The 20491-nt window shown below is 45.5% G+C and overlaps 1 protein-coding gene across 2 annotated transcripts in view; it reads right to left on the reverse strand.

Moving 5' to 3' along the window:
• rgs3a (regulator of G protein signaling 3a) overlaps positions 1 to 20491 on the reverse strand; it is a 181509-nt gene that overhangs the window by 129742 nt on the left and 31276 nt on the right. For both annotated transcript variants that reach the window (XM_052556605.1, XM_052556606.1), the window contains exon 9: positions 10252 to 10363. In XM_052556605.1, coding sequence (XP_052412565.1) covers positions 10252 to 10363 — 112 coding nt within the window. The remainder of the gene's footprint in view (positions 1 to 10251; positions 10364 to 20491) is intronic.

A 20491-nucleotide genomic window follows, 5' to 3' on the forward strand; every position in this document is an offset into this window, starting at 1 on the left:
AATAAATTTCTGATTCCTTAGCATCTGGGTTCATCCGTCCTTCCTCTTCTCCAGCAGGGGCGGGATTCTTTTTTGTGGGTAAGAAGGATGGTTCTCTGCGACCTTGCATTGATTACCGAGAGCTGAACAACATCACGATAAAGAACACCTATCCATTACCACTCATGTATTCAGTTTTCGAGAGGTTGCAGGTAGCATCTGTATTCACAAAACTGGATTTACGTAATGCTGATAATTTGGTCCGCATCAGGAAGGGGGATGAAAGGAAAACTGCCTTTAATACCCCCAGAGGGCACTTTGACTACTTGGTGATGCCGTTCAGGCTCTCCAACTCGCCAGGGGTTTTCCAAGCACTCGTTAATGACGTGTTGAGAGATATGGTAGATCAGTTTATATATGTTTACCTGGATGACATACTGATTTTTTCTTCATCTCTCCAGGAACACGTTCAACACGTCAGACGAGTGCTCCAGAGGTTACTTGAGAATGGGCTTTTTGTCAAGGCGGAGAAATGCATATTCCATGCACAGTCTATTCCCTTCCTAGGGTATATCATCTCGTCCGAGGGAATACGTATGGACCCTGACAAGATTAAGGCTGTGATAGATTGGCCATCTCCAGATTCCCATAAGGCCCTACAGCGGTTTCTGGGGTTCGCAAATTTCTATCGGCGTTTTATTCACAATTTCAGCCACCTAGCCTCACCTCTGACAGCCTTGACCTCTCCCAGCACTCCGTTCAGGTGGTCGGACGCAGCTGAGGCTGTGTTCACTAACCTCAAAAGCCGCTTCGTTTCAGCTCCCACCCTTGTGGCCCCTGATCCCACATGGCAGTTCATGGTGGAGGTCGATGCGTCAGAGGTGGGGGTAGGAGCAGTGTTGTCCCAACGTGCTGTTTCGGACGATAAGGTACATCATTGCGCGTTTTTTTTCCCATCGATTATCTCCTGCTGAAAGTAATTATGACATTGGCAATAGGGAGTTGTTGGCCATCAAATTAGTGTTAGAGGAGTGGCGTCACTGGCTTGAAGGCTCAGGGGTACCTTTTTAATTGTTTGGACCAATCATAAGAATTTAGATACTTAGAACTGCCAAAAGACTCAATTCCAGGCAGGCTCGGTGGGCACTTTTTTTTCAGTCACTTTGAGTTTACTTTATCGTACCGCCCGGGTTCCAAAAATGTCAAACCCGATTCTTTATCACGTCTTTTTGATCCCTCCGCCCACCCGGTGACTCCCGAGTGTATTTTACCTGAGAAATTAGTGGTCTCAGCACTCGTATGGGAAGTCAAGTCAAAGGTCAGGACGGCCTTACAAGGGGTAACGCCTCCGTCCGCTTGTCCACCGAACCGTTTATTTGTGCCGGAGGAGTTAAGGTCCGAGGTTGTCCAGTTGGGTTATTGTTCTAATGTAGCTTGTCACCTAGGGATAAGTAGAACTAATGGGTTGGTTAAACAACGATTCTGGTGGCCACGTATGGCTCGTGACGTCCACGATTTTGTTTTGGCTCGCTCAGTTTGCGCCAGTGGTAAGTCAACAGGTCGTAATACCAGATCAATTGACCGTAGCATGCTTGCTGCCTCTATACAGGCCTCACCGTTATCTGAGCTGGACGAGAACTCATCCCCAGATAACCTGGTTGATATGTACAATGACTCCCTGAACAACCTGCTTGATAGTTTAGCCCCTGTCAGGTCTAGGCTTGTACCAGCAAACCGTAGATGTCCCTGGTTTACCCCTGAGCTCAGGCAACTAAAGGCCGCTGGCCGCCGTCTTGAATGGCTATATAAAAAAACTGGCCTTACAATTCACTCTTTGCTCTATACTGAACATACCCAGACATATAGAGATGCCCTTAACGCTGCCCGCTCAAACTACTACTCATCACTCATCACCTCCTCCATGTCCAGGCCAAAAACCTTATTTAGGACTGTAGACAAACTTCTCAAACCCCCTCTCATTGCCTGTCCTAAGACCCCTGAACAGTGCCATGCCTTCTTAGAATTCTTTGAAGACAAAATTACCCAAATTTACAACACTTTTAACACCCACGTTAGCTCTCAATCTACTCCTCCTCCCATGGGCCCACAGCTCTCCCAGTTTACTGCTATTGACTCTACCACTATCACTGACATCATTATTAAGTCTAACTCTTCCTCATGTCAGCTCGATCCTGTCCCCACCTCTTTACTCAAGGCCTGTGTCATATCTTTAACTGAATCCATTACACTGATTGTAAACGCCTGTCTCAACTCTGGTGATCTGCCTGCTGCACTCAAAATTGCTGTAATCACACCCATTCTCAAAAAACCTAATTCTGACCCTACATCACTGTCTAACTACCGTCCAATCTCCAACCTCCCCTTTCTGGCTAAGGTATTAGAAAAAGTGGTGGCCTTACAACTACACACTTTTCTACACCATCACAACCTGTACGAGCCTTTTCAATCTGGCTTCCGCCCGTGTCACAGTACAGAGACTGCCCTATTATGCATAGTTAACGACCTCCTTCTGTCTGTGGACTCTGGCTCACTCAACATTCTCATCCTTCTCAATCTTAGTGCTGCTTTTGATACAATAAATCACAATGTCTTAATCTCCCGTCTGTCTACCATTGGTGTTTCAGGCACAGCCCTAAGTTGGTTTCAATCTTACCTCACCAACAGAAAGCAGTTTGTCGCACTTGGCTCACATAAGTCTTCTATGTCCCCAGTCACTATTGGTGTCCCTCAGGGTTCGGTTCTCGGGCCACTCCTCTTTCTCATATACATTCTCCCTCTTGGTCAGATTATTCGCAGCCACGGTCTAAATTTCCACTGCTATGCTGATGACATTCAACTCTATCTTACCACTACTTCCTTCTCTGACCCCCCCCCCCCCCCCCACACACACTCGCTCACTGACTGCCTTTCTGACTTAAAAACATGGATGGAAAACAATTTTCTCAAACTCAACACGGATAAAACTGAAATTCTGCTGATTGGCCCCAAAAGCATGCTCTCCAAACCGTACACTTTTACTCTTAATATTGATGATTCACCCGTTCACCCCACCCCGGTTGTCAAAAACCTTGGCATTACATTCGACTCCACTCTCAGTTTTGATCATCATATCAAATCACTCACTAAAACTGCCTTCTTTCACCTCCGTAACATTGCCCGCCTCCGACCTTTCCTTTCTATTAGTGATGCAGAGACTTTGGTTAACTCCTTCATCATGTCCCGCTTAGATTATTGTAACTCACTTTTCCTTGGTCTACCCAACAAATCCCTTCAAAGATTGCAATACATTCAAAACTCGGCAGCCAGGCTCCTTACACATACAAAACGATCTGCTCACATCACCCCCTTTCTCCATCAACTCCACTGGCTACCAGTCCCGTCCCGGATTAAATACAAAGTACTACTACTCACCTTCAAAGCTCTCCATAACCTCGCTCCTCCATACATCTGTGACCTCCTGATTACATACACCCCCTCCCGTTCACTCCGATCCTCCGACCAAAACCTTCTTGTTATTCCCCGCACTAGACTTTCCACCGTGGGTGGTAGGTCTTTCAGTGCCCTGGCCCCAAAACTCTGGAACTCCCTCCCACAACCTCTTCGTAACTGTTCATCTCTTCCTTTCTTCAAAACGCATCTAAAGACATTTCTGTTTAATGATCACTTCTCCTCATACAATTTATAATCCATTTACTGTATGTTTTGTTGTATTACTGTTTGTATCACTAATTCTTATGTTTCCTATGTAATGTTAATCTGTTTATTCTGTTATTATGTTTGTTATTCTATTTCTATGTAAAGCGACCTTGGGTCTGAGAAAGGCGCCATATAAAATAAACTTATTATTATTATTATTATTATTATTATCTAACCGGCCTCCTGATGGGCTTCTTCAACCGCTGTCTGTCCCTTCGAGACCCTGGTCCCACATCGCACTAGATTTTGTTACCGCCCTTCCGCCCTCCAATGGCATGACGGTCGTTTTGACCGTAGTGAACCGGTTCTCGAAGGCGGCACATTTCATTCCCTTGCCCAAATTACCTACAGCCAAGGAGACAGCGGTCACTGTCCTAGATCACATCTTTCGGCTTCATGGCCTCCCGGTGACGTGGTTTCTGACAGGGGATCTCAATTCATATCCAAATTTTGGAAAGAGTTTTGTAAATTGCTAGGAGCATCAGTTAGCTTGTCTTCGGGTTATCATCCCCAAAGTAACGGACAATCTGAGCGAGCCAACCAAGATTTAGAGAGGACATTGCAATGTTTGGTCTCCAAGAATCCTTCTTCCTGGAGTCAACAACTCTCTATGGTGGAGTACACCCACAATTCATTGCCAGTGTCAGGCCTTTCTCCGTTTCAGTGCAGTTTAGGTTACCAGCCACCAGTCTTTCCCAGTCTGGAATCTGAAGTCGCAGTCCCCTCCACTCACGCTTTTGTCCAGAGTTGCCACCGCACCTGGACCAGAGCCCGCGAGACTCTGCTCCAGGTAAGGGAGTGCACTAAGGCCAAGGCCGATCGCCACCGGACAAAGCCTCCCGTTTACGCCGTGGGTAAAAAGTTGTGGCTTTCTACCAGTAACATTCCTTTGCGTTCCGTTTCTAATAAATTAGCTCCTAAATTTATTGGCCCGTTTACTATCACCAAGATCATTAGTCCGGTGACAGTCCGCCTCAAACTACCTCCAGCGTACAGGAGGATACACCCCGCCTTTCATGTGTCCAAAATTAAACCCGTGTTTTATGCACGTATTAATCTGCCTACTCCGGTTCCCCCGCCGCCGCGTCTCGTAGATGGGGAACCGACTTATTCGGTTAAGCGTATTCTGGACTCGAGGCAGAGGGGACGAGGATTCCAGTACCTGGTGGACTGAGAAGGTTAAGGTCCAGAGGAGAGGAGTTGGTTACCTGCTAGGGACATATTGGATCACTCCCTTATTGATGAATACAATCAGCAGGTAAGCCCTTCTGGGAACTCCAAGAAGAGTTCTTGGGGGGGGGGGGGGTACTGTCACAGTTGGTAAACCGTGATCTCTGGGTGTTTGCACTTTGTGGTGAAGTCTGTGTGTTTCGCGTCTGTACTGATTAGTTTGTGGGCGTCTCCGTTAATTGTCATCAGCAACAGCTGTCACTCATTACTCATTCCATATATAATGGCTTGTCTCACGTCTTGTGTTTGTGAGATCGTTGTTTAATGTCACTTCCCCTGTTTGTTGGCTTCAGTGTTGTCTGCGTTTGGATGTTCATGTTTTGCCGGAACCTCATCCACTCTACACACTTCCACTCAGCCACAAATACTTACCTTCGGCTCTATTCCCCGCAGTTCCTGTGCCATCCTCTAACTCGCTATTGTTTCCAGTCCTTCCTTCACCCCACCGTCACATTGATGAATTCACCTGCTGTAAATCTGACTGACAGGACTCTCTGAACTGCAGCACAAACAAACATGGAGGGAACCCTTCCCACATTACAGATCACGATCAAGATCATTTAGAAAGGTTTTTAAACAACAAAACACACTCATTTACACATATTTCTGAATCGGAATACAGATTGTCCATGACATGTTATGCAAGTTTGTGAATATTTTTAATTTAAAAAAAGAAAAACAAAATGAAAGTGATCCATCTGTCATATAGTGTTAATGTAGACGTGGTGTGTCACGTGACAAGCCTGACGCGTTGCCATGGAAACAGTAAGAGGAACGTTCTAAAATAATGGTTGCCTTGAAAAAGAACTCTGGGGGGAACGCTAGAATGTTTTAAACTCACCACTGAAAAGGTTAAGGCTAAGAGCTCGAGTTTAAGACTTAAATCCGATCATTGCATCTGACTAGCGTAGGCTATTACCCCTTTCTTCCCACCTTGGTACTGGTACAAGATAGCACCCAAACCACAGCTACAGCTACTCTGGCAATTTGATAGTACCTAGAATATCAAAAACAACTATTTAGCTATTTAGTGCCCAAACTCTGGAATAACCTACCTAACATTGTTCATGAAGCAGAGACTCTCTGTCAGTTTAAATCTAGATTAAAGACTCATCTCTTTAACCTGGATTACACATAACACACTAACACATTTCTAATATTCAAATCCGATTTTTAGGCTGCATTAATTAGGTCAACCAGAACCAGGAATACTTCCCATAATGTACTTGCTACATCATTAGAAGAATGGCATCTACGCTAATACTCTTATAGTCTGTTTCTCTCTCATTCCGAGGTCACCGTAGCCACCAGATCCAGTCTGTATCCAGATCAGATGGTCACTACAGTCACCCAGATCCAGTACGTATCCAGCCCAGATGGTGGATCAACACCTAGAGAGGACCTCTACAGCCCCAAGATTCCCTGTAAATACCTTGTCTCAGAAGGCCACCGGGACAAGACCACAGGAACCAGCTTAGTCACAATGTGACTTTGCTGCAGTCTGGAATTAAACTGCTGGTTTCATCTGGTCAGATGAGAACTGACTCCTCGACTGATCCTGGTTTCTCCCAAGGTTTTTCCTCCATTCTGTCACCGACAGAGATTTGGTTCCTTGCCAATGTCGCCTCTTGCTTGCTTAGTTGGGGACATTTCCAGCGATATCATTGACTTGATTGCATAGATACTATTTAAACTGAACTGACCTAGATGATGACATCACTGAATTCATTGATTAACTGATAAATTAGTATTCACTATTGTCATTTTGCATTTTCCTAATCAATGCTGTACAGTTGATTTGGCAATCTGTATTGTTAAAAGCACTATATAAATAAAACAACACTTTGAAAGACAAATGCAAAGTTCTGGCAGATGCTGCAGTAGCCAGAGCCGGACAGTAACGGTGTACATTTACTTGAGTACAATACTGAAGTACAATTTTGAGGGATCTGTACTTTAGTCAAGTATAATCTTTGGGGAGTACTCATGACTTTACTCAAGTACATTTGAGTGGCAAATATTGTACTCTTTACTCTGCTACATTTCTATCCATAACCATAATTACCCATTACTTCTTCGGCCCCGTCCACACGGAGACGGAGCTTACCCCAATCCAATCTTTTTTTTCCCTTGTCTCAAGAAATATCCTTGTCCACATGACACCACAAAACGATGTAGTATGCATGCCAGACCAGCATGTGGCGGTGTAATTCTGCCACAGAGATACACTTAAAACGGAGAAGAAGACATGGACTATGCTCATAAACCTTGCGCGTGGTACACAAATGAACATGGAACAATACATTTATTAATCTGTGTTAGTTAATAAAAAGACAATCGTTCAGCCGTTCATCCATGTGGACGAAATGCCTATCCGATAAAAATAATTGTGCTTATTCACAGAAATGCGAAAAAATTTAAAAATCTTGGAAACCCTTAATTTGTTGTTTCTCTCTCAAACGTGATTGGATTGTGCAGGCGCCACTGAATGGAACAGCCTATCAGCAGTGACATTCAGCTTTCCGCCAAAGACTCCATGACATTTGTACACACACAGAGTGTGTGTGTGTGAGAATGGTGTCATTCAGCTGAAAGTATTTTCTCCTGCCTTTGTCTGTATGTCAATGTGAGAGAAAGGGACTTAATACTGTCACTCAAATGAGCTGAATTTTATTTTTCCTTCTTTGTACACTGACCTAAACACAGCTGATTAGCTGATTTTCTTTTATCATTATTATTTTCTCTTCTATGCTGCGTGTATAAGGTCAGGTTCAGAGGTGTGTGAGAACATTGCTATGCAGTATTGCCTTATTTGCCGATTTAGGTTAATTGATTTGATTGATGAAAAAAACGGAGAAACTCACATGTACACACAATTGTTAGCAGAATTTTCTTTTCTGATATTACACATTAATGTAAGCTTGTTCTTGAGTATGCGGTGTGTTTAACACAGTCGGGTTCAAATGTGGGTGCAAAAAATCCATTAGAACTCTAGCAGAGGTTTGTAATGAAGCTGTGTACTCTGTCCACCTCTGGCAGTCCTATAGATCTCAATATGACATTGGTTCTCCCCTGTATCTGTAACATATGACATTCGCTGCTCAACATTCAATTTCCTGGCAGTGTTTGCTGTAAAAGTAGCACTGCACTTCAGAAACCCTCCACCTTCCCCAACTCCACCTGTATAGATGTGCTACAGGGTGATGGTGTATGCTATGGAAGTGGTGTTGTGGATGTATTGGCAGTAGCAAGTCTCTGTATTTGCTCCACCAGAGTAGCTGCAGCAGCACAGCAGATTTATTCCTTATGTAGCCTTTTCCGATCTCGGCCCCTTAGCTGTTATAAATTCACTGTAAACCATGGCTTCACGGGGCTTATTGCTTTAATGGTTATTCCATATATATAGCAAAGGTTTCACAAAATAAAAAAGCTAATAAAATGTAATGGTATTAATAAAACGTGAAAAAAATGTAGTTCCTCAGAAATGGTTGTAGTTGCAACAAAATGGCTTCCCCCTGTGGGGGCCATTTTAGTACAGTGAACTCATTGTCATGTTCAAGAAACCAATATGAAATGATTCAAGCTTTTTGACATGGTGCATTATTCTGCTGGAAGTAGGCATCAGAGGATGGGTACATGGTGGTCATAAAGGGATGGACATGGTCAGAAAAAATGCTCAGGTAGGCTGTGGCATTTAAACGATGCCCAATTGGCACTAAGGGGCCTAAAGTGTGCCAAGAAAACATCCCCCACACCACTACACCAGCACCACCAGCCTGCACAGTGGTAACAAGGCATGATGGATCCATGTTCTCATTCTGTTTAAGCCAAATTCTGACTCTACCATCTGAATGTCTCAACAGAAATCAAGACTCATCAGACCAGGCAACATTTTTCCGGTCTTCAACTGTCCAATTTTGGTGAGCTCGTGCAAATTGTAGCCTCTTTTTTCTATTTGTAGTGGAGATGAGTGATACCCGGTGGGGTCTTCTGCTGTTGTAGCCCATCCACCTCAAGGCTGTGCTTTGCTGCATACCTCGTTGTAAGGAGTGGTTATTTCAATCAAAGTTGCTCTTCTATCTGCTTGAATCAGTCGGCCCATTCTCCTCTGACCTTTAGCATCAACAAGGCATTTTCGCCCACAGGACTGCCGCATACTGGATGTTTTTCCCTTTTCACACCATTCTTTGTAAACCCTAGAATGGTTGTGTGTGAAAATCCTAGTAAATGAGCAGATTGTGAAATACTCAGACCAGCCCGTCTGGCACCAACAACCAAGTCACGCTCAAAATTGCTTAAATCACCTTTCTTTCTCATTCTGACATTCAGTTTGGAGTTCAGGAGATTGTCTTGACCAGGACCACACCCTTAAATGCATTGAAGCAACTGTCATGTGATTGGTTGATTAGATAATTTTATTAATGAGAAATTGAACAGGTGTTCCTAATAATACTTTAGAGATATATATATATATATAACATTTTATGACAAAATAACATATCTTTTTTTAATTAAAAAATAAATAAATAAAATGTTTATCTTGGTCCTCTGAAAATATTGTTCAGTTCCTGTTCACAGTAAATGCACTTATGTGTGTCACCTTCCACCGTCTTTGTTTGAGGATTGGTGAGGGACAGGAAGTGCTTGTGTTTTATAGTGACGCTCAACCTGGGGATCTGTCCATTGGTAAAAGTCAGAACACCTCTTTCCTGAACATCACCACATATGGCTCTGTTACTTTCTCTTTTTGATTACAGAATGTCTTGAAATGTTTTGTACAATTTTTTGTTTGTTTTTTGATAATGACAAGGCAATTGAGGGGTGCCATTTTGAACTGTCCATGTTAAATGATAAGCAGTTCTCAACTGGAGCCCCCCTACAATACTGCAAGTTTTACATATTCAGTCTCCATTAATAATCAGATGACCAGAATCAAGTGTGTTAAGGGGGACTCCAGGAATCACTGTTGAGATCCACATGCGGTAGATGAATTCTGCACAGCACCACTATTTATTGCAGCAATAAGCTATGACCACTCTTCAGTAATCACACACAACACTGTATCTGTACATTCCTCTGTGTTTACCAACATGACGTAAACACAAGAACAAGTCAATCAAGGATTTTTGTATGTACTTGATTAATAATAGAATTTCAGATCATTTTAATAAAAATGATCTTATTTAGGGCAGGTTTACCTTAATTTTTTATTTTTGTTTTATTTTTTTTTTACTTTCACTGTTGACACTGTGGGACAAACACCTGAAGAGTAAATGTGGTAAATATTTGTGCATTTGCATAAATATGTGTGTAGTTGTCACTCACCATCCCTCAGCTGCAGCTGTCTAAGGTACAATGGGTTCTGCAGGACATTACATCGTCCCAGTTCATCCTCTCTGGTCACCAACATCAGATCTGAGTATATAAAGATTGTTACCTAGAGAGAGAGCATGAGAGAGCATTTGGAGTCATATGCAATACATACTAGATACATATCTTCATAAATCACCCAAAGACTGCTGAAGATAATCAAGTAATATTTTTGTTTAAACTGAGCCTTAATCTGAGTAATTATGGGACGGTTATGGGGGTTGTGTTATCTATAAATGTGTATGCACATGTGAATTAATTTTCAGATGGCAAAAAGCAAAGAAAATGTTTTCTTTAATGTTAATGTTTAAAGGGAATAGATGCCTTTAATGTTCAATTCTTACACCTTATTGCTCCCTAAATGTTTGTTCCATTCTGTTTAACACACTTTCACACACTTTTCAAAGCTTGAAGCATTTACCTCAATGGAAACTGATTATTACACTTGTCAATGCATATTGCAACACTCTGGTTACATTTAACTGAATAGAACTTGGTATAGTGGTAAAGTTCTTGCCTATTGTGAAAAGGGGATATTAACACACACACACACACACACACACACACACATATACACATACATACACATATACATAAAGCGTAAAAAAATAATAATAACAAACCAACAAAAATTGCACATGAAAATGTGTTTTTAGTTCTTATAGTTCTTATCATTAAACACTTATTGATTCATAGCCGTATGCAACGGTTACATGTGTAAATTGTCAAAACTTTATAATTATGACATTACTAGGGATATGCCGGTATCAAATTTTCCTGTTGCGGTTAATTGATAATGCTTTTATCACGGTATACCGTATTATCACGGTATTGAAATTTTGTTTAAAAAAAGTATAATACAGTATAACAGGTTAAATAACTTTTTTTCTTATAACAAAAATAACTAAACATTTAAAACAATAAAGCAATACAGAAAAATATATAAAAGTTAAATGTTTTACACATTAAAATGCAAAAGAAGAATAAAAACCAATAGGTATCACTTTACAATAAGACCTCACTAGTTAACCTTAGTTAATGCATTAACATTCAAGGCAAGGCAAGGCAAGTTTATTTATAAAGCACATTTCGTACACAATGGCAATTCAAAGTGCTTTACATAAAAGAAAGTAAAAAAAAAAGTCACGAAGAAAAATAATCACAAAAATAAAAAAGCAATTTAAGAACTTGAAAATGAAAATAATTAAAAAATTGACTTAAAATTAATTTAAGACAGTTTAAAAATAGAAAATGATTTTACATATAATACAGTGCAATACATAAAATATAGTCTAATCAGTTCAGACATCGCATAGTGCTCATTCAATAAGTGCACAGCTAAACAATGAGCAATAGCTACATTTGCCAAAGAAGTTATTAATCTTTGTCAAAAAATACAAGTCTTAGTTCATGTTAGCTCATTAAATAACACAGCTGAAACTTTAAATTTTAACAATGTGTTGTTAATTATTGGAATACCTAACATTAATGAATGTTCAGAATTTTTTCATTGGCAGTTTATGTTAACTAATGAAGCCATAATGTCAAGTGTGAATGAACAATAAAAGATCAAAACACTTTCAAACAATATCTAGGGCATTTGTAAAAAAAAAAAAATGAATGTTTGAAGATAAATATTACATGTTACGTGATGGTTGATGCACGGCGAGAGAACCAATTGCAGGTAAGCATGATTTATTTAAGGGATAATCCAGAGAAGTAACTAGGGTTGTGGGTATGAGTCTCGGACCAGCAATAACCATGACTTAGGTTCCCTTGAGCAAGGCACTGAACCCCCAACTGCTCCCCGGAGTGTCGCAGCATTTCACTTTCTTTCACATTTTATGGGTAGGAGTGGGATTAGAGCCTATACAAATATTTTAATGCTATATTGTAAAATGATTATTTTCCTGCATATTTCAGTCAATTGCGTTTTATATCCTTTTATATTCACTAGAAAATTAGTAGGTTAAGGGGTCTAAAAATCTAAATTGCTTATTGATAAAATTATAAAAATCCATTGATATGAATATCTTGATACAAAAGATACGTTAAAGGGGGGGTGAAATGCTCGTTTCCACTCAATATCCTGTTAATCTTGAGTACCTATAGAGTAGTACTGCATCCTTCATAACTCCAAAAAGTATTTAGTTTTATTATATTTATAAGAGAAAGATAGTCTGTACCGTTTTTTCCCGGAAAAACACAAGCGTCTGGAGGTGTGACGTGTGGGCGGAGCTAAAGAATCATGAGCACGAGTAGGCTTTTGCGTTGTCAGCGTCTGGAAGCTGTGACATTACCGTGAGGAAAAAACCATCATCCAAAACAAACCATGGCTAACAGTCAGATTCAGCCGTATATTTATGATCCAGAATCAGATCCAGAGGCTGAAATTTAACAAGAGCAGCAGCAGCAAGTCCATGCAGGGTCAAAACCAGAGAATCCAAATCGGAACATAAACAAGACACAAACACGGGGCAAGGCAAAGCAAGGCAAGACAAGGCAAGGATGACGGACATGAATAATACACTGACATTAAACAAGGACTCCGTAACACAGACTAAGACAGACTGGGTATTTATACACAGAAGGATAATGAGGAAACAGGAGACAGGTGGGGAAACAATCAATTACACAACAAGGAGGAAGGTGACCAAATAAGGGAACAGAAAGTGATCTGGTGACAGACACCGTGAGAAAGGAGGACATCTAGTGGAACCCCAGGGAACACAACCCAGACACTGTGACAGTACCCCCCCTCTACGGAGCGGCTCCCAGATGCTCCAAGACAAGACACAACACAGAGACCAGGAGGGAGGAGGACAGGTGGAGGCTCAGGGGGAGGGACGGAGGGCCGGAAAAGAAAAACATGGGGAATAAACACCAGAAATGTAACATAAAACAGGGAGAACCAGGAGGGAGGAGGAACAGAGGAGGTTCAGGGGGAGGGATGGAGGGCAAGACTAACTGGGGGGAACAGACAGCAACAAAACAGAAACCAAGAACACCAGACAGAAGTCCAAGAAGGGCATGTTGAAGCACCCACCAGGGCGGAGCAGAGGACCACCACAGCCGTGTGGTCAAAGCCAGCGACCTCCAGGGTGGAGCGGAAGACCACCACGGCCATGTGGTCAAAGCCAGAGTCCTCCAGGGCGGAGCGGAAGACTGCCACGGCCTTGTGGTCACCGCCAGAGTCCCCCAGGGCGGAGCGGATGACCACCACGTCCTTGTGGTCGCCGCCAGAGTCCCCCAGGGCGGAGCAGATGACCACCATATCCGTGTGGTCAGAGCCAGAGCCCTCAAGGGCGGAGCGGAAGACCACCACGTCCTCGTGGTCGCCGCCAGAGTCCCCCAGGGCAGAGCGGACGACCACCACGTCCTCGTGGTCGACGTCGGAGTCCCCCAGGGTGGAGCAGATGACCCACACGCCCCCGTGGTTGAGGCCGGAGTCCCCCAGGACGGAGCAGCAGACCCCCCAGTGACTTGACTTGGTTCCGGAGGGTCCACCGGAACCTGACTCGACTCCGGAGAGTCCACCGGAATGTGACCCGACTCCGGAGAGTCCACCAGAACCTGACCCGACTCCGGAGAGTCCACCGGAACCTGACCCGACTCTGGACTGTCTGTGAAGACCTGAGGCGCCTTGGCTTCGGGCACTGTCTCTGGAACAGTCTCGGGCACCGCCTCGGTCGAGGCATCGGGAGCGACCTCGGACACTGCATCGGGAATGGCCTCAGGCACCGCCTCTGTAACGGCCTCAGGTGCGGTCTCGGACACAGCATCGGGAACGGCCTCGGGCACCGCCTCGGCCTCCGGAACCGCATCGGGCACCGCCTCGACATCGGGCACCGCCTCGGTCTCCGGAACAGCATCGGTTACCGCATCGGGAATGACCTCGGGCACCGCCTCGGCATCGGGCACCACCTCGGCCTCAGGAACAGCCTCGGGCACCGCCTCGGCATCAGGCACCACCTCGGCCTCAGGAACAGCCTCGGGCACCGCCTCGGCATCGGACACCACCTCGGTCACTGGAACAGCATCGGGCACCACCTCGGGCACCGCCTCGGGTACCGCCTCGGGGACGGCAGCGGTCCGCTCGTGAATGTCCTCCTGGACGGCAGCGGCCCGCTCGGGAACGTCCTCCTGGACGACAGCGGCCCGCTCGAGGACGGCCCCCTGGACGGCAGCGGCCCACTCGAGAACGTCACCCTGGACGGCAGCGGCCCGCTCGGGAACGTCCTCCTGGACGGCAGCGGCCCGCTCGGGAACGTCCTCCTGGACGACAGCGGCCGGCTCGGGAACGTCCTCCTGGACCGCAGCGGCCCGCTCGAGAACGTCCTCCTGGACGGCAGCAGCCCGCTCGGGAACTTTCTCCAGGCTTTGAGGAATGGTACAATCCTGTCCCCTCTTCCTCCGCCCTCTACGATGGCGAGTCGGGGGCACCTTGACTGGCGACTCAGACGTTGGGTCGGCCATCTTGTGCTGTGGCTCTAAGCTGGCGGCCATCTTGTGCTGTGGCTCTAAGCTGGTGGCCATCTTGTGTTGTTGCTATGGGCTGGCGGCCATCTTGTGCTGTGGCGCTGGGCTGGCGGCCATCTTGTGCTGTGGCTCTAAGCTGGCGGCCATCTTGTGTTGTGGCGCTGGGCTGGCGGCCATCTTGTGCAGTGGTGCTGGGCTGACGACCACCCCGCTGGAAGAGACAGGAGTGGCTGGGGCATCCCACCGACCCCGATGCTGCAGGTAGCGCACGAATTCCCAGAATTCCAGTGTCTCTACCTGCGCCATATCCTCCAGAGACACTGGATCATCCAGACCGCCATTAAAATAATCTTTAAGGGCCGTGTCGTTGTACCCCATGCCCTCTACCAGGGACCAGAACACCTGAGCCAGGGCACCCACTTCATTGTCCTCTTGGCGGAGGGCGATTAACCTCAGATATCTGGCTCGCCTCTCCGCCATCTTGGCTGGGGAACGGAAAAATGACATACCGCTGGTTCTCTTTGGGACGGAGTCCTTCTGTCACGTTACGTGATGGTTGATGCACGGCGAGAGAACCAATTGCAGGTAAGAATGATTTATTTAAGGGATAATCCAGAGAGGTAACAGTCCATGCAGGGTCAAAACCAGAGAATCCAAATCGGGACATAAACAGGACACGAACACGGGGCAAGGCAAGACAAGGCAAGGATGACATAAATAATACACTGACATTAAACAAGGACTCCGTAACACAGACTAAGACAGACTGGGTATTTATACATAGAAGGATAATGAGGAAACAGGAGACAGGTGGGGAAACAATCAATTACACAACAAGGAGGAAGGTGACCAAATAAGGGAACAGGAAGTGATCTGGTGACAGAGACCGTGAGAAAGGAGGACATCTAGTGGAACCCCAGGGAACACAACCCAGACACTGTGACAAAATAGCCTATTAAGTCTAAATATTTCAGTAGTTGGCTCTGTAATAAACACCATAGGGAAAACACAAATCTAAATGGTTATTCAAAATTATTTAAATATGGTTTAGAACAGGGATTCCCAAAGTGTGGTGTGCGCACCCCCAGGGGTACGCAAGCTGCCACCAGGGGGTGCGCGAGAGGAAAAATGTAATGGCGGTCTGTCTTTTTTTAATGGGATTTTTCCATACAATATAAAAACATGAACAGTAAACATTTTCTTTGTAATCGCTTTTATTTTAAAGGGACTGTAAGTAGGAATTACTCCCATCTAGTGGTGAAATTGTATTTTGGGTTCAAACTAATTTTGCTCTCCAGCGCCTCGCTTTTTCAAATGCGCGTTGCATCTACGATAGGCGATATGTACCAAAAAGCTTTGACAGGATGTCTTCTAATAGCACTTCGTGGAGTTTTCCTTCAGGTGAACAGGTGTGTTATTTCAAACAAACTGCAACATGACAACTAACAAACGAATGTTACATATGAATTACTGACTGTGGAAAACATGAAATATTGTAATTAGTAGTTATGTCTTCTTTATTCGTTATATTTTTTGAATTATGTGCATTGTTAGATATCATCATCAAACACTGACTTAACTGTCGAGAAGAAAACAGGCCAGTTCAGCGTCTCTTTTGAAATCTTTATCCAGCATTAACTCTTTCCACCTAGAAAAAGCTTCCTCGACATTAACTCTTGTTTTCTGTAATCTACGGTCATGTTTCCTTTTACGTTCTATTTTTGACTGTTTTGGCGACGATGTTTTCTTCTCCTGTGGCGCGGCATATGTATGGTCCATAATAAGAATGTAATCCAGACTTTTAAACTTGCCGGTGCAGTTTCAAGCACCTCTCACTGATCTGCACCTGCGTTTCTGGCTCTGACCGAAAACGCGTTGTGGAAACGCGTTGGCTTAGTACTTTTTGTCCCTCTCTGCTATTATAGTTTTGCAAGATGGCGGAACTACATGGAAGCCTCCGTCGACCTTCCTGTCCCATGTATATAAAGATAATAAATTCTTCATTTACGAGGATTAGTTTAAACATTGGCATATGTATTTGTACACCATTGAGGGCATATTTATGAATAAAAATATTGATTTTAGATAATAAAATACCTAAAAATTTACTTATTGTCCCTTTAAATAAAAACTATAATTTATTAGTTTTCGATGGAAACGTAGAAGACAGATGCTGTCTTCAACGCACTGTTCTTCTACTGCTGGTTAATATGCGTGCCAACTCGTTTCATTCATTCTATAATATATATTATAAATATGCTTAACTTGTCACACCCTCAGCTCGTTCCCTCAGCCCCAGTCACCATTGCCAGTCACCATCCACTCAATCTCCCATGCACCGCTCACGTGAACCGTCACCTGAATACTGATTACCTGCACCTGCACCAGCAATTACCACACCTTTAAATACTCACCTCACTCATTCACTCACCGGCTGGAATCAAGATTGCATGGACACTCTTTGTGGATCTTCTGCCTGCTCCTTGTGGACCGTATTGTGACTCTGTGGAGATTCAGACACAGCGATTAAGGGAAGTGACTCTTTGTTGTCTGGCCTAGCTTAGTGCTTGAACTCACCTATTGATCAGTGCTTGAAGATTCACCGTCTGTGACCACACTTACCAGCTCTGTTGAAGTCCTATGTTAATAAAGCTTCACGAAAATACTTACCCGTCTTCTCCTCTCCTTGTGTGGATGTGACAGGATTCCAGCCCCGAAAAAACAGAACTTCATATCTCCCATGGATGTTAACGCTGCTGCTCAGGGAGCGGCTTCGGACCCGTTCACCGAAATGGTGACTGCCCTCCGCCAAGTAATACAGTCAGTTTCACCACCCACCGAAACTAGTGCTTCCACCACCAACAACACGCCCCTTGCACGTCCCGCATGCTATACGGGTGAACCGAGTGGCTGCAGTGGGTTTATTCTACAGTGCTCACTGTTCGTCAACGCGAATACCAGTAAATTCCCCAATGAGGCCACCAAAGTCGCCTTTGTGATCTCTCTCCTCACCGGACGAGCGCTACAATGGGCAGAGGCTCTTTGGAACTCCCAGAGTCCGGTTCTCTCCTCATTCGATGCCTTCACCACCCACCTCCAGGAAGTGTTCGGGGTGGCTCTAACTCCTCTTTCAACCCATGATGAACTCTTAAATCTCCGCCAGGGAGCCACGGAAATTCACGACTACACTCTCCGTTTCCGGACATTAGCCGCCACCAGTGGTTGGAACCAAACTGCCCTGCTAGCTGCATACCGTAAAGGTTTAAAGCCCCAGATCAGAAAGCAAATGGTCATTTACGACGATAATGTCAATCTCGAGACATTCATCAGAAAAACTATAAATGTTGCTCAGCACCTCTCGGCTTGTGCCTCCCCGGCTTCATATACCATCTCTCCATCAGCCAGAACGCCCTCGCCTCAACGAAACCAGGAGGAACCCATGATCACCGACTCCTACCGCCTAGATGCCTCTGAACGGAGACGCCGCATCCAGCAGCGGCTGTGTTTATACTGTGGCGAGGCCACTCACCTGATCCACGCCTGCCCGGTCCGTCCGCCTCGCCCAATGGTGAGTACAGTTTCCATTACCCCATCTGTATCTCACATACCTCATATCAAAGCCCAGATAACAATTAACTCACGTAATCTTCCCATCCATGTCCTGGTGGATTCCGGAGCCGCAAGCAACTTCATCTCATCTCACTTCGTAACCAAGCACTGTATACCCATCACCCAGAATGAGACCACCTACCGTATCACTACCATCCAAGGATCACCGTTAGGGGGAGGCAAAATAACTAGAAGGACACACGAGCTGGAACTCGTTCTGCCCCACGGACACCGGGAACAACTGGCCCTCCTCGTACTTCCTCGCGCTACCGTTGACGTCGTCCTGGGTAGGCCGTGGCTGGCCCAACATAACCCACAAATCAACTGGAGCACAGGGGAGATCCAGGCATGGGATCCGGGATGCCAGAGTCACATTCACCGTTCACCAGTCCAGAGTTCACAGTCTGAGCCACCGCACCTTCAATTGCACTCCACCTCCATAGGAAGACCTGCCCTTTACTCCTCCTACTCCGATGTGTTCAGCAAGGAACAAGCCACCCGATTACCACCACATCGGCCCTGGGACTGTTGTATCGACCTGCTGCCAGGTGCCAAGCTACCACATGGGAAAATATATCCACTCTCCCGTCCTGAGCAGGTGGCGATGGAGGAATACATCCAGGAGGCTCTCGATCAGGGGTTCATCAGACCATCCACATCTCCAGCTGCATCCAGTTTCTTCTTCGTCCCCAAAAAGGATGGCGGACTTCGACCATGCATCGACTATCGAGTGCTAAATGACGCCACCGTCAAGTTCGCCTACCCATTACCACTCGTTCCGGCGGCTCTGGAGGAACTGCGCGAAGCCAAGGTGTTCACCAAACTCGACCTCCGCAGTGCCTACAATCTGATCCGTATCCGAGAGGGAGACGAGTGGAAGACTGCTTTCATCACCCCTGCCGGGCACTACGAATATCAGGTTATGCCCTATGGGCTTGCTAACAGTCCATCCATCTTCCAGAGTTTCATGAACGAAATATTCCGTGATTATCTCCACCAATTCGTCATTGTCTACATAGACGATATCCTGATCTACTCCCGGAACATAGAAGAACACCAAACCCATGTCCGCCACGTTCTACAACGACTCCGAGACCACCACCTCTACCTAAAAGCTGAGAAGTGTGAGTTTCACTGCACTACCGTCTCCTTCCTCGGATACGTGATCTCTGCGGAGGGAGTTCAGATGGAGTCAGCCAAAGTAGATGCTGTGACCAACTGGGCGGAGCCCACAACGGTGAAAGAACTCCAGCGTTTCCTTGGCTTTGCCAATTTCTATCGGCGCTTTATCAAGAACTACAGCCTGCACTCGGCTCCTCTAACATCCCTCCTAAAAGGAGGTCAGCGCCGGCTGCGCTGGACACCCCAAGCTCGAGAAGCCTTCAGCCATCTTAAACACCTCTTCACCTCAGCGCCCATTCTTCGACATCCTGACCCGTCCAAGCCTTTCGTGGTAGAGGTGGATGCGGCCAATCACGGCATTGGAGCCGTGCTATCCCAAAGGTCTGGTGAACCTTGCTCACTCCATCCGTGTGCGTACTTCTCTAAGAAACTCTCTCCTGCCGAATGCAATTATGGAATCGGAGACCGTGAGTTGTTGGCCATTAAACTCGCCCTTGAGGAGTGGCGGCACTGGCTAGAGGGAGCTCAGTTCCCATTCACTGTTGTCACCGACCACAAAAATCTCCAATATCTGCAGAATGCCAAAAGACTCAATGCTCGTCAGGCTCGGTGGTCACTCTTCTTTGCTCGCTTTAATTTCCAGATCACGTATCAGCCAGGTCACAAGAACACTAAAGCAGATGCCCTGTCCCGTATGTACTCACCAGAACCAGACACCAACAAGCCTGATTCAATTCTACCACCCTCCGTCTTCCTCGCGCCTATCCTCTGGCAGATCGACGAGGAAATTCGAGCCGCCACCCTCGAGGAGCCTGCACCTCCGGAGGTACCCACGGGTCTAATGTACGTGCCCACCAACCAGCGACTCCCCCTACTGGAAAGTACGCACACGTCACCTGGCTCAGGACACCCTGGCAGCAGGCGAACCCTCTCGCTCATCCAGCAGAAGTACTGGTGGCCTAACATGGTTCGTGACGTTACCCGG

The sequence above is a fragment of the Carassius gibelio genome, chromosome B5 (assembly GCF_023724105.1).
Source record: "Carassius gibelio isolate Cgi1373 ecotype wild population from Czech Republic chromosome B5, carGib1.2-hapl.c, whole genome shotgun sequence".
NCBI classification, from domain to species: domain Eukaryota; kingdom Metazoa; phylum Chordata; class Actinopteri; order Cypriniformes; family Cyprinidae; genus Carassius; species Carassius gibelio.